This window comes from Mchenga conophoros, linkage group LG4 (genome assembly GCF_057382185.1).
Source record: "Mchenga conophoros isolate Kocher_MC1m ecotype Shallow Benthic linkage group LG4, M_conophoros_male_GT1.1, whole genome shotgun sequence".
NCBI lineage: Eukaryota > Metazoa > Chordata > Actinopteri > Cichliformes > Cichlidae > Mchenga > Mchenga conophoros.
In genome coordinates, this window is record NC_140529.1 from 15975116 (window position 1) to 15994371 (window position 19256).

At 39.7% G+C, this 19256-nt stretch overlaps 1 protein-coding gene across 2 annotated transcripts in view; it reads right to left on the reverse strand.

Moving 5' to 3' along the window:
• Positions 1-2938: 2938 nt before the first annotated feature.
• Positions 2939-19256, reverse strand: part of pvalb6 (parvalbumin 6) — a 60292-nt gene continuing 43974 nt past the window's right edge. The window contains exons 1-5 of one of the 2 annotated variants that reach the window (XM_085270645.1): positions 14447-14710; positions 6092-6157; positions 5525-5657; positions 5287-5396; positions 2939-3687 (exon numbers count right to left, since the gene is read on the reverse strand). In XM_085270645.1, coding sequence (XP_085126771.1) covers positions 3662-3687; positions 5287-5396; positions 5525-5657; positions 6092-6152 — 330 coding nt within the window. In that variant the 5' untranslated portion in view covers positions 6153-6157; positions 14447-14710 and the 3' untranslated portion in view covers positions 2939-3661. Of the gene's footprint in view, positions 3688-5286; positions 5397-5524; positions 5658-6091; positions 6158-14446; positions 14711-19256 lie in introns of those variants that run through there. The other variant, XM_085270644.1, reaches the window with a different exon arrangement.

Genomic DNA, 19256 nt, shown 5'->3' on the forward strand with positions numbered 1-19256 from the left:
TGTTACCTTGAGTCAGACTTTCTTTAAACTTGTGGTCTTGATCAGCAGTCCAGCCCTTCTGAAGGAAAGCATATATGCATACGAAAACACAACAGAACACTATTAATCATGGATTGTAGAGCAGAAGCACCGAAGAACTATTCCTGATGTCTGCTTAAAGAAAATTACAAGAAAGCTGCCTGAGGGAGATCAGGTTGTGTCTAGGGATGGGTATCGTTTAGGTTTTATCCGATACCAGTGCCAAACCGGTACCTTTGAAACGGTGCCGGTGCTTAAACGGTGCTCGAACCTGTGCTTAAAGAATGGAGAATGTTTTTATTTTTAGAAGTCTCTTTTTTTCTAGAAAAGTTAGCCTTTTCTATTGATACAACATACCTCCTTTGGTTGGAACCGGTGCTCAAACAATGGAAAACACAAACTTTGTCCTAAAACCTCTCATGTTTAGCTGTTTTTTTTGTAAAAAGATAACAATGTTAGCCTTGGGCATATATGGTATCACTCTATCAAACAAGAAGACAGCCGCATGTAACTACGACAGTGTTTGCTAGTTCACCTTACGTGCATTAATGTAATAACGTGGTTAGCCTACTCAACGTAAATTACACACGAACAACATTAAGCTACTCACCCAGAGAAGAACGGCTGCTGCTGCCACCATCATCCGTTATCATTTCTGCTACACTGGCAGGGCTAGGGGCCAGGACTCTACTCTTCGGGTTCTTGGGGGATGTTGCTAACTCCGGGTCCAATAGCAGGCATCACACCCGCAGTAGATGTGCTCGTGTGAGGTCTTGCAACAAGCTATCAAATACGGTGCATTTCTCGGCTTTTAAAACAACGCTATGCGTCGCCAGGTGTTTCATTAGATTCGAGGTGTTACCTCCTTTGCACAGTATCACCTTAAAGCACTTGTGGCAGGCTGCTGAGTTTGCATCTTTTGCTGTGAAGTACAGCAAGATTTTGACCGCTTCGCCTTGGGCATTTTTAATCTGTAGCTCTGCTCTAAAAGAACGTACCTGGGCCCGCCTACTATCCTTGAAAAGGTAAAATGATTGGCTAGAATCCAACGTGTATGACATCTCAGGGGAAAAAAAGCACCGAAATGTGCTTTTTGGTCTGGTTACTACCATTTATGTCAGAACCGGTGCCATTACCGGTACCCATCCGTAGTTGTGTCAAAGAATAAAGGTGGTCTTTCAAGCTCTTCAGAATTTTACAAACTCTTTTTTTTGCCTTATTTAATATTTTACCATGCATGTTTGTAAATGTTTCAAGAAATTTCTGCACCTATGTCATATTTTCCTAGAAAAATATAAAGAAATGAGGTGTAGCTCAAGAGTTTTGCACAGTATTGTACTTTATAAATTGCACCTTAAACTTGATGCAGAGTGTATAGCTGGCTCACAGGATTGTGGATCAGAAAAGCAATGATGTTTTTCATGCTGCAAATGCAGTATTTTAAAATACCCTAGCATCTTTGACATAGTGTGTGATAACACACATTTAAATTTCTTTCTGGCACACTAAATAGTACAGTACTCTTAACTACGAAAAACATTCAGATTTTTTAAATTTCAAATTACATTAAATTAAATGTCAAATCATTTTCTGTGATTCTGTGCTAGTGTGTGTTGTTTATAGTTAATTATGAACCAATTTTTGTAATTGGTTCATAATGTAGAAGCAATCTGAATGACATGTATTCAGCCTTTATTATCCCTGGGGCCCATACTTAAACTGAGGTCTCCTTTTACATACGTATAAGAAGATCACTGGTTTCACACACCCTAATAATGCTTATTTTATCAGGTGCCTTTATTTGACTAACATACAATGTTTTGATTAGTTGCAAAGACATTTTACTATGATGGTTGTTTCATCTCTGTCTCTCATCCACAGCATGTCTTTGTCCTGTCTTCCTTCTCTCACCTCAACCGCTCGCAGCAGATGTCCGCCCGTCCCTCAGCCTGGTTCTGCTGGAGGTTTCTTCCTGTTAAAAGGGAGTTTTTCCTTCCCACTGTTGCCGAAGTGCTTGTTCATAGGGGGTCATATGATTGTTGGGTTTTTCTCTATATGTATTATTGTAGGGTCTACCTTACAATATAAAGCACTCTGAGGTGACTGTTCTTGTGATTTGGCGCTATATAGATAAAATTGAATTGAATTGAATTCATGTGGTAGTTTATTAGGAATCCTAGGTACCACAGTATGGTAAAGGATTGTTAGGCAATTTAGAGTTTGAGAACTCATCAAAAGATCTCAGGAAACAAAGTTATCATGGTAACTTCATCCTGTGATAGAGGATGTCATTCCCACATACTTCTTTCTATAATTCCTCGGGTTTTGTCTTCCTCAAACTTATCGTAACTGTCTGTTGGAACAAGCATTGAGGTTGTCTCAGCAGCACTGAGCTCAATAGTCTCATGCCTGCTAAATAAAGTGATATCCTTCGAGCTTCAGATCTGTGTTTATTTGCTCAGGCAGTAAAATGTTCTACTAAAGAAGATAAAGATTCCTGTGTTGCCTGTTTGGGTCCTCCGCTGGGGATACTTAACCCAAATTGAACCTCGGCATGAATCCAACTGTGCTAATGGCTCGACAGCATGGTTCTCAAACTAGTATTGCACTTTTGAGTAAATGGGAGATATGGCCTTTTAAACCTCCACTCCGCCGAGGTTTTGTTTATGCCACAGATTATATATTAAGAAATATAAAAAAAAAATGATACTGTGTGATCATTTTAACCCCCTTAGACAGCAGTTTTGTTTTTGAAAGTACACCGTCTCATACAACATTAGGGGGTTTTTTTTTCAGCTGATCTGCTTGATAAAGGAAAAAGTGACAGAATAGAGGAAGGGAGAAAGAAAGAAGGACAACAAGATTGAAAGTGTAAAATCAGATAAGAGTCACATCAAAGGAAGGAATTAACAGAAGCGACTTAGTGAGTCAGCCTTCTCAAGGCTTTTCTTTTTTCCACTTTATTTTGTTCTTTCACAGCTTGACTTCTTTCTTCTTTTGGTGTGTTTTACAACAGCTCATTACCAGAGGAGAAAGGGATGGATGGATAGCTAGATAGATAGGTTGATGGTGTGGGAGAGGACAGAGGGGAGCGAATGCAGTAAGGGGCACTGAGCCAGACATGAGTAGAGAGAAGAAGAGAAAAAAAGATAAACAAAGAAGGGAAGAGAGAGGAAGAACTGGTTCATGGAAATTGAAAGCTAGGAAAGGATGCAAAGTCAGAAGTAGAGAAGGAAATGAGGGTCTTTCTTTTATAATCTCTGTTATCTTTATATATCTACTTTATGCTTTACAATGTAAGTTTAACTCCTGCAGGCATGTTTTTTTAATCTATACATAAACAGAAACAAGAACAGTTTGTATAAAAAGGATTAAATAAATAGGGTGAATACGGCTAAAGGGGAAACTCGGGACGTGAGGAGGTTGCACAGCACAGCCTACTTCAGTGCAGCATTGTGTTTCGTGAAAACTGCAGGTGGGAGGTGAAGAGGAGAGGAGTGATCGGAGTGGGGATCGGCTTCAGCCTGGTGGGAAGGAGAGGTGTAGGTGCTGGCGGAGGTGGAGGAGGAGGGGGAGGTGGGGGGATTGCCAGGATGTGGTGTTGGTTGCCATGTGATCCTTCATTGCAGTGGGAGCAGAAGAATTATTCTTTCACAAGGGCAGCAAATTCTGCAAGAAGGAAAAAACCACAACCTGTTAGGAGTGTGCGAAAACAGCAAATCATCAAAACGCTGTTGAGGAGCACGTGCAGGCGGGTTTATTTTATGCACAATGTTTATACCCTGTCAATATCAGAATAAGGTTTTGAGACTTATCTGCATCAAACAAATTATCACATGCATGCCTTTAAAAATCATGTCACGCTGTTATCTCTGGGTGGGCAGTTGAATTTTCTTGAGCTTACAAAAGAAAATAAATGTTACTTTTCTTAAATACTTTCTGTATTTAATCAAACACATTACAATTACAGAATTCGGGGTTTTTTGTAGGGACAACTCGGGCCTTTAGAAAAGAACAAGAACTAAAAAATGAGTAAGATAAGTAAAAAAGTGACTATGATTTTTTTCGTTTTTAAAGTTCCTGTCCACACGTACACGGCTTTTTGATACACATAGTTTTTTCATGTGTTTTGGACTGTCATCCACACAGAAACTGCAATTTAGATAACTGAAAACCAAGCTATAGAGTAAACACCTTCCAGGGTGAATGTTTTCACAACCTGATTTTTATCTTGCAACATCAAAGATGGGAACCTTTGTCGCCTTTTTTGACATCAGGCTGCACACCACGATATTGCTTCATCGCCATCTGTTGCTTTAGCATGTTTTTTTTCCCCCAACGTTTCCATGTGGACAGAGATTTTTTTGAAAAATCCTAATTTTAAAAAATAGCTGTGTAAGTGTGGATCTGAGTTTTCAGTGAGTGGGCTGATGATTCCTATAGGCGGACCCACCGGTAGACAGACATTTGTATGAATTCTGCATCTACTGTGGGTCTCAGCTTTTGCATAATCATATGTTTACTATATTAAGAAGACAAAAATCATATCTATCAGTTCTGTATCAGGGTTTAACTGTACATCCTTGCCACTCTAAGGACAAAGATGTTCATCCAACCCTTTTGTACCACATGCCCTTTATCTTTAGTTGACTGTTGTGGTTAGGGTGTCACTTTCAGTGGCTACATCGCCCACCGGTTTTTGAAATGAACAGATATAATTACACATTGAAAAAAAATGCAGATTGACAGCAGAAGAAACGTATGGCCAAGTGGATTTCTTGTATGGGTGTGTGGGAGTTCACTAGGTCTTCTAGGACATAGATATCTCTTAATTCAGTTTTAGTAGTGGATGTAAAAGTGTCCAGATGAGTTCAAGATTCAGGATAATTGTCTTAGGCCATATAACGTGCCTGCTGCAGCAGAGGTGATATACAGTAGCTTCTGTTTATGGATGCGATCACAACCACACTGCTATGGCCAATTTCAAGGAGCAAGGCTAAATTTTAGTAGTGTGCTTTACCCTAAAGTTCAGGGCAAAAAACTGAAAAAACTTTTCTTAAATATGAACATTGACAGACTTGTGCTTAAAATCTGCCCTGATTGCTTTTTCTTGTTTTTTTTCTTCATGATTTTATCCATGAAGCACTAAACACATGCATAGATGAATGAAAATGGGGAAAAAAAACCTGCCATTTGGGTTTTTGTGTTCTTTATGTGTGGGCCTTTATTTAATAATAGAATAATTTGATGTATTTGTGTTGCGTTTACCATCGACTCCAATCTTGCCGTCTCCATCCTTGTCAGCTGCTTTTAAAAATGCTTTGGTTTCTTTGTCTGTCAGGTCCCTGCCATCTTTGGCAAAGCCCTTCAGGACGAATCTACGAGAGGAAGCAAAGAAGATTGGATTTGTGTCACAGAATGCTTTTGTGTGGATAATTGTTACTCTTTTGGGGATTTCTTTGCACACACGTGTGTGTGTTTGAGTGCATGTGTTAGTTTGTCTCACTTGAGTTCTTCCTCCTCTATGAAGCCGCTGTTGTCCGCATCCAGCACCGTGAAGACCTTCTTCACATCGTCGGCAGACTTGGACTTCAGACCCACCAGCTCAAAAAACTTCTTGTGGTCAAAAGAGTCAGCAACTGGACACACAGAAAAACACAGAAGCCACATCAGGACTGTGACGATTTCATTTAAACTCCTCTTGATGCCTATTAAAACTTAATAATCCAAAAAACAGAGTGATTTAGATACGATTGGATCTTCTAATGTTTAAAAAAGAGACAAAGCTTTTTTTGGACACTTAAAGGGCATTAAATTCCTGACGTAAGTAAGTGTGAATATTCACAAACTGTCAGAACATGGTGAAATACAATTAAACTACTAATTTCTCAATGTCGAGGGAAGTTTCTTATTCTGTGTTGGTCTGGTTAATGAAGGCCAAAGGTGGAAAATTATTTTTTATAAGTTGAGTGTAACCGATATAGAACGACGTAAGGGAAAAAAACCCCAAAAGTTCTGGCTCCAGCTTTTTTTGGGACTAACTTTTTCCCGTCACGGCTGTGCTGGTACTCACCTGCAAATGCATCTAGAGCTTTCTTGATGTCATCGGTGTTGAGGATGCTGCTCATTGCCATCTCGGCTGTTGGAGGAGGATAAAATAAGTCAGGGGAGAGAGACTGAATCAAAAGAGAAGACCCGAGAGGGGACAAGGTTAAAAGCAAGGTTGCCAGAGAGCAGAGACAGTACTGAGACATTCTCGTATTACACTGGTGACACTCTAGAAATGGAGCAGGAAATCAGGACATGTGAGAAGGAGGTGATGAGTGACAGAATGAATTAGTGACAGTAAAAGAGGAGTGATAAAGGGAAAGAGGAGAATGAGAGGAGAAAGGTATTCTGCTGTAGTAGGGTGTTGAGAGATACGGGAAGTGAAGGAGGTTTGTTTGTGGCATTTCAGGATGTAGAGCCAGGGCTGCGGAAATTAAAACAAAAATCAGGATGGAAGGAGAATACCAGAATGATGGAGACGAGTGATGACAGATGGACACAAAAACAAGTGTGTCTTTCAAATGTTTTCCATTTTATCTGTGTCATATCTTTGAGGTGGTAGGGACACAAACAGGGCGAGAGGCCAAGTCAGCAGGGGTTTAACAGACCATATGAGTCCTCTGCTGTGTTTGAAATATCACCGGAGAATTCAGTTTGTCAGCCCACTCCAGATGGAGAATCTTCTTCTTGTGCCTCGTGCTATGAAAGGTGAACCCTGCGCTAAACTGCACTTTGGCTTTTTACTGTGTGTGTGTGACTGAACCTGATCGCTGCTTATGAAGTTGTCACTTTCCCGCTGACTTTGACTGATGCCCTCTTTCCTTCTGTTGAGAGTGTAAAGACACGTGTATGGGATGTATACATTAGACGGTAAACACAAATCTGTAAGAGTGGAGGAGGAAGTTATAAAGCTAGAGAGGAGTGGTGCTAAGGGGAAGCGAGTTATGTGTGGATTAGAGGAAGTAGTACTCCGATTTCACTTTACAGGCAGGCGAACCATAATGGGGTTTTGTGGGCAACACATTATTTTAAGTAGGCTGTGTGATCAATGAGTACTGGTTCACTCACATCCACACGAACCTTTGCCTGAATGGACAAATGTACGACTTTCTGCACTATTCACAGTTCACCAGAAAAATGTCTTGGAAATCAGGTGAATAATACATTACATTGAAATTAGAACATTAAATCACAGCATTTCAGAACGTCAGGTGCAGGCTATCACACAACACCACACACAATAGATGTGCAGTGAATTTTCCAGACAGACTAACTTCAAATCCACAGCAAAAAGCCAAAGGTCAGCAGAGGACACCAGCCAGCCGAACTGTCTTCCAGAGACTAACTAGTTGAGGACATTTACTAGATCAAATAAATTTTATTTAAGTTATTCATCAGTTTTATTCCATACTAATCAAAAATGATAAACTGGAAGCATATGTTTTACTTTGTGTCCCACAAAGTTGCAAAAAATGCTTGCCTAGAGTACCAATGACATCTCTGGGAGTTTACATCATCCTAAATCTCTCATTTTTGTGCCTCAGATAAAGCTGCGTCACAGTGGAAGTTACAAATACATCAGAAGCCAAAGACTGTGTAGCAGAGTGTAAAATGGGAAGGCACAGGGTCCCTCATATTTCAAACACAAGCTCAGCAGTCATTTCATTAGGGACACCTGTTCAGCTGCTCATTAGCACAAATATCTAATCAGCAGTCACGTGGCAGCAGTTCAGTGCATTTAACCATACAGATGTGGTCAAGATGACCTGCTTGAGTTCAAACTGAGCATCAGAGTGGTGAAGAAAGGTGATTTAAGTGACTTTGAGTATTGAGCATGGTTGTTGGTGCCAGACGGATATACTGCTGATGTACTGGGATTGTGCCACATAACTGTGTCTAAGGAAGTAGACTTAGTTATGTGGATTGAAATAGAGAAAACATAGTGAGTGCTGGTTCTCTGAGAGAAAATGCCTTATTGATGCCAGACATCAAAGGAGAGACTGTTTTGAGCTGAAAAAAGGCAAAAGTGATTGACTGACAAGATACACAGAAGAACATCACTAAACACACAACATCTCAAGAACCTTAAGCAGATGTGGTCTACAGCAGCAAAACACCACAGCGAGTGCTCTTTCTGTCAGCTATGAACAGGGAACTGAGGCTGACATTTGAATGGGCTTAGCAAAATTGGACAACAGAGGACTGGAAAATCATGTCTTAGCCTGATGAGTCTTGATTTGTGCCGGCATAGGAGGGTCAGGTTCAAGTCAGCGGTGATGGTGTCCACCCATCTTCTGAAGGCTGATTTCAGCAGTATAACACACCATCTCACAAAGCCAAACTGGCTGTGAATATAAATGTGGACCAAAATCTCTGAGGAATGTTTTACAGCACTTTGTTGAATCTATGCCACCAAGAATTAGGGCAGCTCTAAGGACAAAAAAATGGTCCAAACGGTTGCTAGCAAGATGTACCCTAATGATGTAGCCAGTAAGTGTACACGTGCAAAACACTTCAAAACACTCAAAACAGTGCCCTTGCAGCAGGTCCTGTATATATTGGCGTCACAATCACTATATTCTCCTATGAGAACACAAAAACACGCAGACAGACAGAACGATTCACAAGGTGAAAGCAATACCAGCCACACTGGAACGCACGTGATCCCTAACGGTGTCCTGACACCTTCAGTTAACGAGCAATTAAATCTGATATCTGATACGTAGTTTGATTCAGATGCAGATGCCACGGAGATAATCAGCAAATCAGAACGTAATGTCACCCCATGGCAGAGCACAGTCCACACACATCCTCTAATACCTGTCATTCATTTGTGCAAGCAGATGTTAACAATAAAGAGATTTTTTATTCAGCGTCTAGCTCATACAGATGGGGGATGAGCATAAGCAGAGCTACTTTTTTTAAGTAGCGTGTTTCAAACAGCTTAACAGCATCTTAAAAATTTAAAAATGAATCGTCACTCTCAAAGATGGAGAAAGAAAGAGGGTGGAGGACAGGAGGAGAAGGGATGATTTCCAAGGGTAAAAACTTGTCAGCAGGTGACAGGTGATAATAAAGTGAAAATTTAATTCATATTACTTTCAGTTTTTTATCCAGTGTTGTTAGGGCTGTCTGATTAAAAAAACACCAGCTTGTTTTTAAGACAATACGTTTTCTATTTTATACAATATACTTGAAATCTTCAGCCCTTTCATTTTAATCTAGTTAAGGCTTCAAAATATCCTATTCTGAGGTTGTCTGAAACATAGCAACACTAACAAATTAACCATAATGCATTCACCAATTATCAACAAGTGTGCTTAATTTCATAGTAATCCATCTTCTAAATTTTTTAACATGGAACACATTTGTAAGAGTCTGACTTCAAAGATTAGTCAGATGCTCTGGTGGAAAACTTTGAGAGTTGACGGAGTTGAACTGTCTCAGCTAAAGTCATAGGAATGACACTCCATCATCATTTTCCTTGGACCGTCATCAACACTGTGTTCTCTCTGTTCAGCAAATGATACTGAACTGGCCAATATCACCCCTCCATCCTTCTCATTGTTGGAAATACGGTCTGTATGACCTATACATTTCCGCAGGTTGCAAATGACTCATGCCGCCTGTTCTTTGCTGCATCATGCCTCAGATATCACTGTGTTTAATAGCCACAATAAAATGAATGTTTAGCAGCTCTTTATGTACCTTTATGACCCTTAACGGTTAAGCAAACCTATCTTCAGAGTCATTTTGGTTTCAACTATACACCAGTAAAGTCATGCGAATGATGCTTTTACATGCTGACCAAGCCTTTCCTCTGAAAGACACAAAAAACTGCTAAAATCCAAAAATCCATCTTTGTGATATTTCCTGTTACAGTAGCACATTTGACCACGCAGACACACCTGCACGCATACAAACAGACTAACAGTTCACCTTGTGAGGATGGTAAAAATACTACTAAAATACTAATCTATAACATCCCAGATCTCTTTTAATAATCTATTAAATAAATTAGGTATTTGAGGAAATGTGCAGATTTTCTTCGTTGGTGTCATTTTATTTCATTTTTAATGTTGGTAATGTCTATGTGATTAGTAGATCACATGGCATTCATTTTAATTCTCATCGATGCAATGATCTAATCAGCCAATCATATAATTCAATTCAAATTCAATCTTTATTGTCCCAAAAGGGAAATTAGTTTAGCAACAGGATAAAAGTAAACAAAACAATCATATAAAATGACAATGATAGTAATAGAAAATCCCAGAACGGTTATATGCCATTTAGGAGACAGGATGCAGTAGGGATAAAAGAAGCTTGGAGTCTTTTGGTCTTCCTCAGAGGTCAGGAGGCAACAACTCAAACTCACTGTGAAGTGGATGGTTCGAACAATGAACAATAGAATGAGCCTTTCTAAGCACATTTTTATTGTAAATGGCCAAAAGTCCATCTTTCCAGCGCCCTGAAATTTTGCTAGTAGTTTCTACCAAAAGACCCAACCAATTCTTATTCCTCACCATCAGGTTACCAAACCAGGCAGCGATACAAAAAGACATCACAGATTCGATAAAACTTCTATGAAACAAAGACAACATCTCAGATGAGACATTAAAAGATCTCATTCTCCTTAAAAAGAACAGTCTTTGTTGAACTTTTTTAGTAGTGGCATCAGCATGAGATTCAAAACACAGTTTATGGTCAAGTACCACACCTAGATATTTATAACTCTCAACGATCCCAATATCAGCAGTTTTAATGATAGTGGGTGATGAGCTATAAAAGGACTTCCTAAAATCAATAATCATGTCTTTAGTTTTTGACACATTGAGTGAAAGGAAGGACTCATCACATTAATCCACAAAATCATCTACAACCTGTCCATGGCCTGACTCGTCCCCCACCAGAAGACTGACGATCACTGTGTCATCAGCAAACTTCAGGATGTGTCTGTTCGTGAAATTGCTGCGACACTCATTCGTGTACAGAATGAACAGAAGAGGAGAGAGAGGCAGCAACCCTGGGGTGATCCAGTACAAGAGGAGAGCACATCAGAAAATACATGATTCACCCTCACGCATTGTGACCCATTAGTCAGAAAGTCTGTCAGGAGAGTGGCATAGTTGTTGGCGCCAGATGGAGTGGTCCGAGTATTTCAGAAACTGCCGATCTCTTGAGACTTACCATCTCTAGGGTTCATAGAGAGCCGTCTGGGAAAGAGAAAATATCCAATGAAAAGGTCTTGCCAATGAAAGAGGTCAGAGAAAATGGCCAAGCTTATAGGAAGGCAACAGTCGATCAACTATTCTGTTTATAGAAGAGCATCTCTAAATACTTCTTTAAAAATAAATAAATTCAGTTTGCTCGACTTTCTTGCAAAGTCAAATGAGAACACTTGAAATATCAGGCGTGCCTGAAGTATACGATACTGGAGCCAGAATAGATTGGAAGGAAGTGGATGAAATTTGTTCTTAGCATAAGAGAAATCCACATACCAACAACTCTAAAGCTTATTCATGGGCATATTAAATATTTGTTTTATCAAATGTACTAATGAGTGAGAAAGGTAATCAGCAGATTTTTTAAAAAGTTGACAGATTGCTTTAACTCTAAACTTTAATGTCGGGGGATTTCATTCAATACCACGAAATGAATCTAAAACGAACAGCCATAGTAGCACAATTATTAAGAAGTCAACATGATCCATGTCCACAACAAGCAAAGTCCATTATGCATTTATGAATTTATTCATGTATTTCAAAGTGTGGACTCAATGACTGCTTTGTATATTATTTACTTCTTATTGTTATTACTTTTCTAGTAGTTTATTAAAATGTCAGATAATGAACCATTTGTAATTTTGCCTATTTATTAACAGAGTAATTTATTTGTACACAGTGTATACAGTAACACATTTAGCTCATAATTGGTGAAATGTTTGATTATTATTAGATGACATCTTTTGTCTGGCTAAATAAAAAATTGAAAGTTATTCTACAAAGACCGAACTTTAGAAAACGCTTCGTATTTCTTGAGGATAAAGTAACATCTCAAAGGCAGTTCTGGTTTACACAAGGCTTGCCTGTGAACCTTTTAAAGTGGGGAAAGACTTGGGAAGTCACATGACTCTGATGGTCTTGCTAGGTGTGGGAAACCCAACTATAGTGCAAGAGTGCCAACTCTCCAGTTTACAGTAACAGCTGCATGGATGTGTGAATATATTTGCGTGTGTGTGCGTGTGCGTGTGAAAGTTTTTAAATGTGTTACTGAGGTGCCAGGCAGACTCGAGTAAAGAGGTGGAATGCAGGAAGAATATACTTGCATTTCAAGAAACCTGAGCCGTTTGTGCTCATTTGAGAATGTGAATCTGAGAGAGAGAGAGAGAGAGAGAGAGAGAGAGTGTGTGTGTGTGTGTGTGTGTGTGTGTGTGTGTGTGTGTGTGTGTGTGTGTTTGTGTGTGTGTGTGTGTGTGTGTGTGTGTTTGAGAGGAACTCTGTTAAAAGCTGAGGTAATATGTGTGTGCCAGTGTGTGTTAGACTTATATAGATAAACCAAGGCAAGGTGCCCCTTCAGTATTACTGCAGTGTGAACTGAAAATGAACCTTCTTCATTTTTTCTCTTTCCGCCTCTCTGGCATTTTACAGCAATCTAACATTAAACAATAAACACATTCTAGTGGAATTATTGTTATTATGTGACTTAAACACCCCTCAAGCTTTATGCTGATTTAAGGTTTCATTACGATCGCCAACAGCGAGGTTTATTTTGTAATTAAAAACTTCACAATTTTTCATTTGGCCTATAACCATACAGTGCATTTCATATCCCTACAAAAGATTTCAGTATTTAACATTTGTCATTCAGTTCCCTTAAAGGGTGCCAGCAGCTTTAGCTACACCATTAATGTGAAGACAATGAAGCACTCTAATGGGCTATTCTTTCTTGAAACAAAGGGAGCCCTCAATGATTTTCTTTCTCCCTGAAAGCTTTTAATCTGAATCGCCACTGATCTGCAAAATTACCTCAACCAGAGCTATCTGTTAGAGTGCATAAGACTGCTTATCGATTGTATACCGCTCCTTATGGGAAGAGATGGTACAGTGGTGTCAGTTCCGTAACTGAAACAAACACACTTGTGCGTGCATGTAGCCACGGGCGACTGCAGCGAGTAAAAAGAGGATTTGATAAGAGCAGCAGAGGCATGGGGATCATCTGGCTGTTATCACCACTGGCCACTGTCTAATCCGCTGGCAGGTACGGGAGAGGATAGCTTAACCACACAGTTACAGCTTGCCATCAGCAACAGCGCTGCATTTGTGGTTTGCATGTGCGTATGTGTGTTTGTGCAGAAGGATCTGTGCATTGTTTTACAAGAAAATATTCAGTTCCTGGTCAAAGGAAAACAAAACTTGTAATCTAATCATAACAATGATCATACAAATAATTTTTTAGACATTTCAGTGTGCTATGGGCTGAATCTGTTAGTCTGAAGTGAAGCTTTATATACATGGGGTGTGTTATTGTGTATTTCAAGCAGGAGACATGCATCTTTTTGCTCTTCCTGTACAGTAAGTTTTTAGAGACCAGTATATAAGAGATATGTCATTTGGCACCTGAAGTAAAACTGTACTTTAAATTATGCCAACGTAATAAGAATGTCCTGGTGTGAAGCAGATACACCATTAATGACGGCCCACGAGCAAAGATGGCCAAAGTTGTACCCCTTTACCCGAGGGGCACGTCCCTGTGTCATGTTTGCACCAAAAAACTCTGTCTCCTCATTAATTAAGACTGCAACCACTAAAGTATTGTTCTCCTCATTAATATTCATGGCACAGTTTAGTATGTGAGTAATATGCAACATTTTAATCATAAGCACATGGATTTATTCTCAAGAGAAATTTCCCGTACTTCATCAGCATTTTGCTACAGATGCATTACCATGGAGCACAGACAGGACACTGCTTTCAATCTCATTAAGTGGTAATTAAAATTTGACCTTGACAGATTTCACACGTAAGCGGTGTTGCAAACCTGTGTCCTTTAATTCTGGCAGCAAAGCGTTACTATCAGAAAGTGATTACTTTGTTGATATCCTGTCGCTCTCTCTAAATCTAAGCAGACTCTATGGAGACAGTGAAAGAAGGCAAATTGCTTTTCCTGTTTAGTTGCATCCATCACTTCATTTGATTAGAAAGCAAAGCCAGCTGTAAGCGTTCATCAGCCCTGTGAGGAAGGTACCTGAAAATCATTGTCAAGTGTGATCTGCTGCAGGTTACACTTAAAGCACTGGCCTTTGTCGTTTCATCTCTCATTTATCGCTATCTTTTTCTTTCAGGCAAACTTTTTGTCTCTCCCTCATTCTTCCTCTTACCTTGTTGCTGGTGGACGGGTTTAAGGCGGGAAGAGGGGCGAGATGGGTTCAGGAGGGATGTCCAGTCAAAGATCAGAGGCTCTGCTCTTTCAGTTTTATACCTGTCCTCTCCAACTATTTTAGGATGAAAAATGGGCTCCGGGTTCAGTGTGGGGACAGGGATGTTATCCCGCTAGGTTGGCCTGTATCACTTTCCTGACTGGACCCGTGCAAATCAAACATTACTATTAATAATCTTGGATCAATCTCCACCCCTCGTTCCAGCCAGATTTCTTTTCTTATGCTCACCCTTTCTCACCCCTCCCTCACTCTAGCTCTCCCTCCTTCCAGCCATTCGATTTCTCCACCTAATTTTCTCACACCTCCCACCCGAGGGACTTTGCTCTGTCCTCTAATCCGTCTCTGATCCTATCACTCACTCCACTACTTCTCTTTGCCTCTCTCTCTCTCTCTCTCTTCCTCTCTCTCCATTCTCTTAAACTTTTAATTTTCACTTTTAATTCTCCTCTACGAATTCCTCCTTTAAGGCATTCCACATCATCAGTGACAAATTACAAGGCCCTGCTCTCTATCACTGTTGTTTTCTATCTCTTGATCATTTAAACTGTTAGAAAGTTGGCATACAAAATCGTCTTTAGGGTATTTCTTATGATGCTTTGTCTAATAATCTTTTTTTTAGTTAGTATTGATGCTCAGGATTTCCTGTATTGTTATACTTTGTCGTTTACACCTGTGGTGGCAAAACATTTTTGATTTCTGTTTATATCTGATGGTGAAATTTGTCATGTGGCTAGCTAGCTAATTAAGCTAACATTAGCCCCTTGAGTTGGCTGTAAACGTTAGCTAATTATGCTAATATAAGCCCATGAGGTAGGTGCAAACAGGATACTTAACAATACTAGTTTGGTTATCTAGAATATATAGTGGGGGAAAAAAAGAAGAATATATTTCCATAAAGGGTATATTGGGCCCAAAGCAAACATTCCTAAATCCAATGTAAAAAAGAGGATACATGAGAGAAGATTTCAGACATGAAAAAGAGCCAAGTTAAAAGTTTCTCAAAAAAAAGTCCCCATCCTTGGTACTTTTAACTCTGTATGGCCTACATTCCTTTTGCTTATGTGTGATTTATACTTCTGCTTTGAATCGATGTAGCCCCTACGATGTTTCCAGCATTTATACCAATGCTGGGGGTGTTGCTTTGCAGTTTTGCTGCCAAAACAGTACTTAATGATAATAATAATAATAATGGATTGCATTTATATAGCGCTTTTAGTTCCCAGTAAACACTAGTTTATCCATTCTCTTTCCATTGATTTGGAAAATCGAATCAGAAGAACAGGCGGCCAGGAACTGACAGAAGCCAACAATATGTCCACAGTGGGTCAATCAAAGCTAGCTAGGGTTTCAGAAGGGTTTGCGGATGCTATATACCTACAATGTAGATTTAATGCAGAGGCATGAATCTCACTTTTAGAAGAAACTGCTGTGGCTTACCCAGGCTGCTGATTCATACCTCGTTACTTCCTTTCTAAGGGAGGGGCTTTGTGAATCGTTAATTGTTAGATTTTCTAAAATCAGTTTTCTGAAGTTAAGATATGAATTAAGGAAAAGAAAATTGAACAGTATTCTGAATAAAATTTGCAGAGAAGTACACCTCCACAGTGAACAGTGCAGAGAAAGAACCTGCAAGAGGACCACGCTGCTGTTGATCACTCAGGCAGTGGCAGGTATTACATCTCCGGCCCAGCAGAGCACACTCAGTGCAGGAATTGTCCCTGAGGCTCACTTATAGATGTGAAGTACTTATAGCTGTGGAAACAGCTGTTTCCACTAAAGAATCGCTCACAGTGACCTTTAGAAAGACAGTCCAAGGCTTAGGCACTACTGTCTGCATGTAAGAGCCGTAAACAAGTCTGTGTTTGTGTGTTTGGGACTCGTGCATGCATTGTGAATGCTGAGTGCAGGAGTGTGAGTGAGACATTAAAAACAGGGGTGTGTATTCTCTGTCGAGCGACTGTGGACACCAGGTGCTATCATCCCAGTTACTGTAAAGATATTGTAGTTATGAGGCTACTATCAATTTCATGCTGGGTATTTATTTTAGAAAGAAAAGTGTTTAAACGGGCAAAGATTTATTATCTTTGCCATCTAATTATGAAATGTTTTGTATATTTGCCTGAGACTGTCATCACCATGACTTTGCAATCCTTACAAGGTTTTAATGGCATTAAATCGAGTTCTCCAATGACCTTCCTAGTCTATATAATGTTACTGGTGGTGTCTGCCATTCTTATGTGGGATTTAAACCACCCCCAAATGATACTGACCTCTTTCTTTTCCAATCATACATTTTTAGTTACAACATGTTGACAGAAACTGGGAAACTGAGATATGAGATCAGTAATCTAGTCACAGTTACTTGTAGGGTGGCAAAAAGCAATGATATGAAATTGAAGGTACTGACAAATACCTTATTATGTTCAGGTTTAGGATCTTATGTGAGAACTCGAAACTAAAAATAACCTTCTCTTTTAATTCCTCTGCCCCTGTCCTTGCTGCTGTGTATTCTCCTTTTTCTTCCCTCCATCTTTATCTAATTTTGTTGCAACGTTGTGACAGGAATTTCTATCCCTCCTTCCACCCATTACGTTTTTTTGCTAGTACACTCCTTTTAAGTTCTCACTTTGTCCAGCCAAAGGGCCGCAGAGGGAGTTACCTTGATTCCCTCATTGCCTGGGTGCTTCTCGCTGTTGCCTGCCAAGAGGAGTCAGCAGGGTGACAGGATGGAGGAGGGAAGAAGAGAGAGACAGAGAGAGAGCTGATGGAGTTGTGACAACTGAAGCCAGGAGGGAGATAAAGGTGGGTGATGAAAGTGCAGAAATTAAAATAGTAATGACAAAGGAGAGATTTAAAGAGGAATGCAAAGAGAGCATTCTCTCTAGTGAAGGAGTAGAGGGCTAGAAGGTTGACAGCAGATGATGCAAAGGAATTTCGATGTAAGATGGTGTACAGAGGGGTTGAATGTTGTCGAAGCAAAAGGACCGAATGTGAGGAAGGATCAATCCCAGAGTTTGCCTTATGTGTTTGGGTTTATCTCAAACCCCAAAGACTGCAGGACTCCAGGTTCATCATTGGCTCACATTTAGAGACAAAAAACAAATGTTTGGGAGTTTTTCTTTTGTCCCAATACCATGGCAGCACAGACTCCACCCTCCCGAACAGCATCTGAATGTTTCCAGTCGCCCTGCTGCTACAAATGATTGGTTTGCCGCTGCACCGTTTTCATTAAAAAAGATTTTTGGCTCGTGTTTACTTATGGGACTCCCATTTGTCAATGTTTGTTTGAGATTGCTCCAAATGGATTTGGATATGTTGTTGTGCACAGAATGGCACATTAAGGTGGAAAATTACAACCTACCTCTCTGATTCATTGGCAGCAGTCATGCAGACCGGATCTACTCTTAATCATGCAAACTCGTTTGGCTCATTATTGGATTCTCCTGAGTTTATCTGGCTTTGTTAGTCAAATCATGATCAAATATTTGTGTAAGTTATTTGCGTTAAAAAACTGCTAATTATTGAGTTGGGATTTAAGATTATGACTATTAATTTCCTCTCAGATTATTTCTTTGGCCTCCTTTTTAAAAGGATTCTAAGCAAAACATGATTACTTATCACGTCAGAACAAAGGGAGGTTATTCTTGAGATCAACTAAGATGATAAAGTATAAGGTAGAATTCCAAGGAGGAAAAGAAAGAGAAATGCTAATAAGAGAAGTTGGGCTGAATGAAATTCCTTTGAGCGGGAATCCAGGTAAGCCAACATAATGCAGTCACAATGGGAACCTGGTAAGTACAAAGAGATAGGGAAAAAGGAAGTTTGCTCCGAACTATCTGCTTCCCTGCATATTTTAAATGCATGGATGTACTGCAAAAAAAAAAGGGGGGTTGACCTCTTTCTCTCTTGTCTTCATATTCTTCTGGAGGAGGTAGGTGTCATTATCTCAGCGTCTTTGTGAAAATCTACACTCAAGAGATGCCTTTGTAAATGGAAACATAGAGGGATTGCAGCAAACAACTGGTTACACTCCAGAACAAGAGGGTTAGAAAACATCTTAATTCTTTGGGTACATCAAACCAAGATGCACTTTTACCAGAATGATGGGAAGAGAAAAATCTGGAGAAGAGAAATAAATCATGACCCACAAGCATACCCCGACATCTGGAGCAATGTCGTGGCATTGGGGTGTATGGCTGCCAGTGGAACTGGTGGTCACTAGTGTTTAGTGATGATTTGACTGCTAATAGAAGCAAAACTGATGGGACAGAGCTTCACAGTGCAAAAGGATAATGACCCAAAGACAAAAGCAACCCAAGAGTTTCCTATTTTGATGCCTAGGCTGTCACTGATTGCAAAGGATATTTGTGATGTTATGATTATTATATTTATGTTAGTTTGTCCAATCACATTTGAAGCTCTAAAAAGAAGAACTGTGTATGAAAATAGGTGTTTAGCTTCCTAAATACTTTTGTTAAGTCTCTTGAATTAAAAGCCTTTGAATTACATTTAGATTTTTCTTTTAAATCCACTGTTCATATATGGATGCAAAATCACCCTAAAACATGACACGTGACCTTATGCACACTAAACTCAAATACCTTGACATCCCAGAAGTTATCCTATCTTGGTGTCATCTGATGAATATCGTCTCATAACATGCTACTGTCTCACTCTGCAGATGATATCAGTGTCAACTTCTTGTTCCAGTTCATGACACAGAGGTCTAAGAATGGGTCTTGGTATGCCT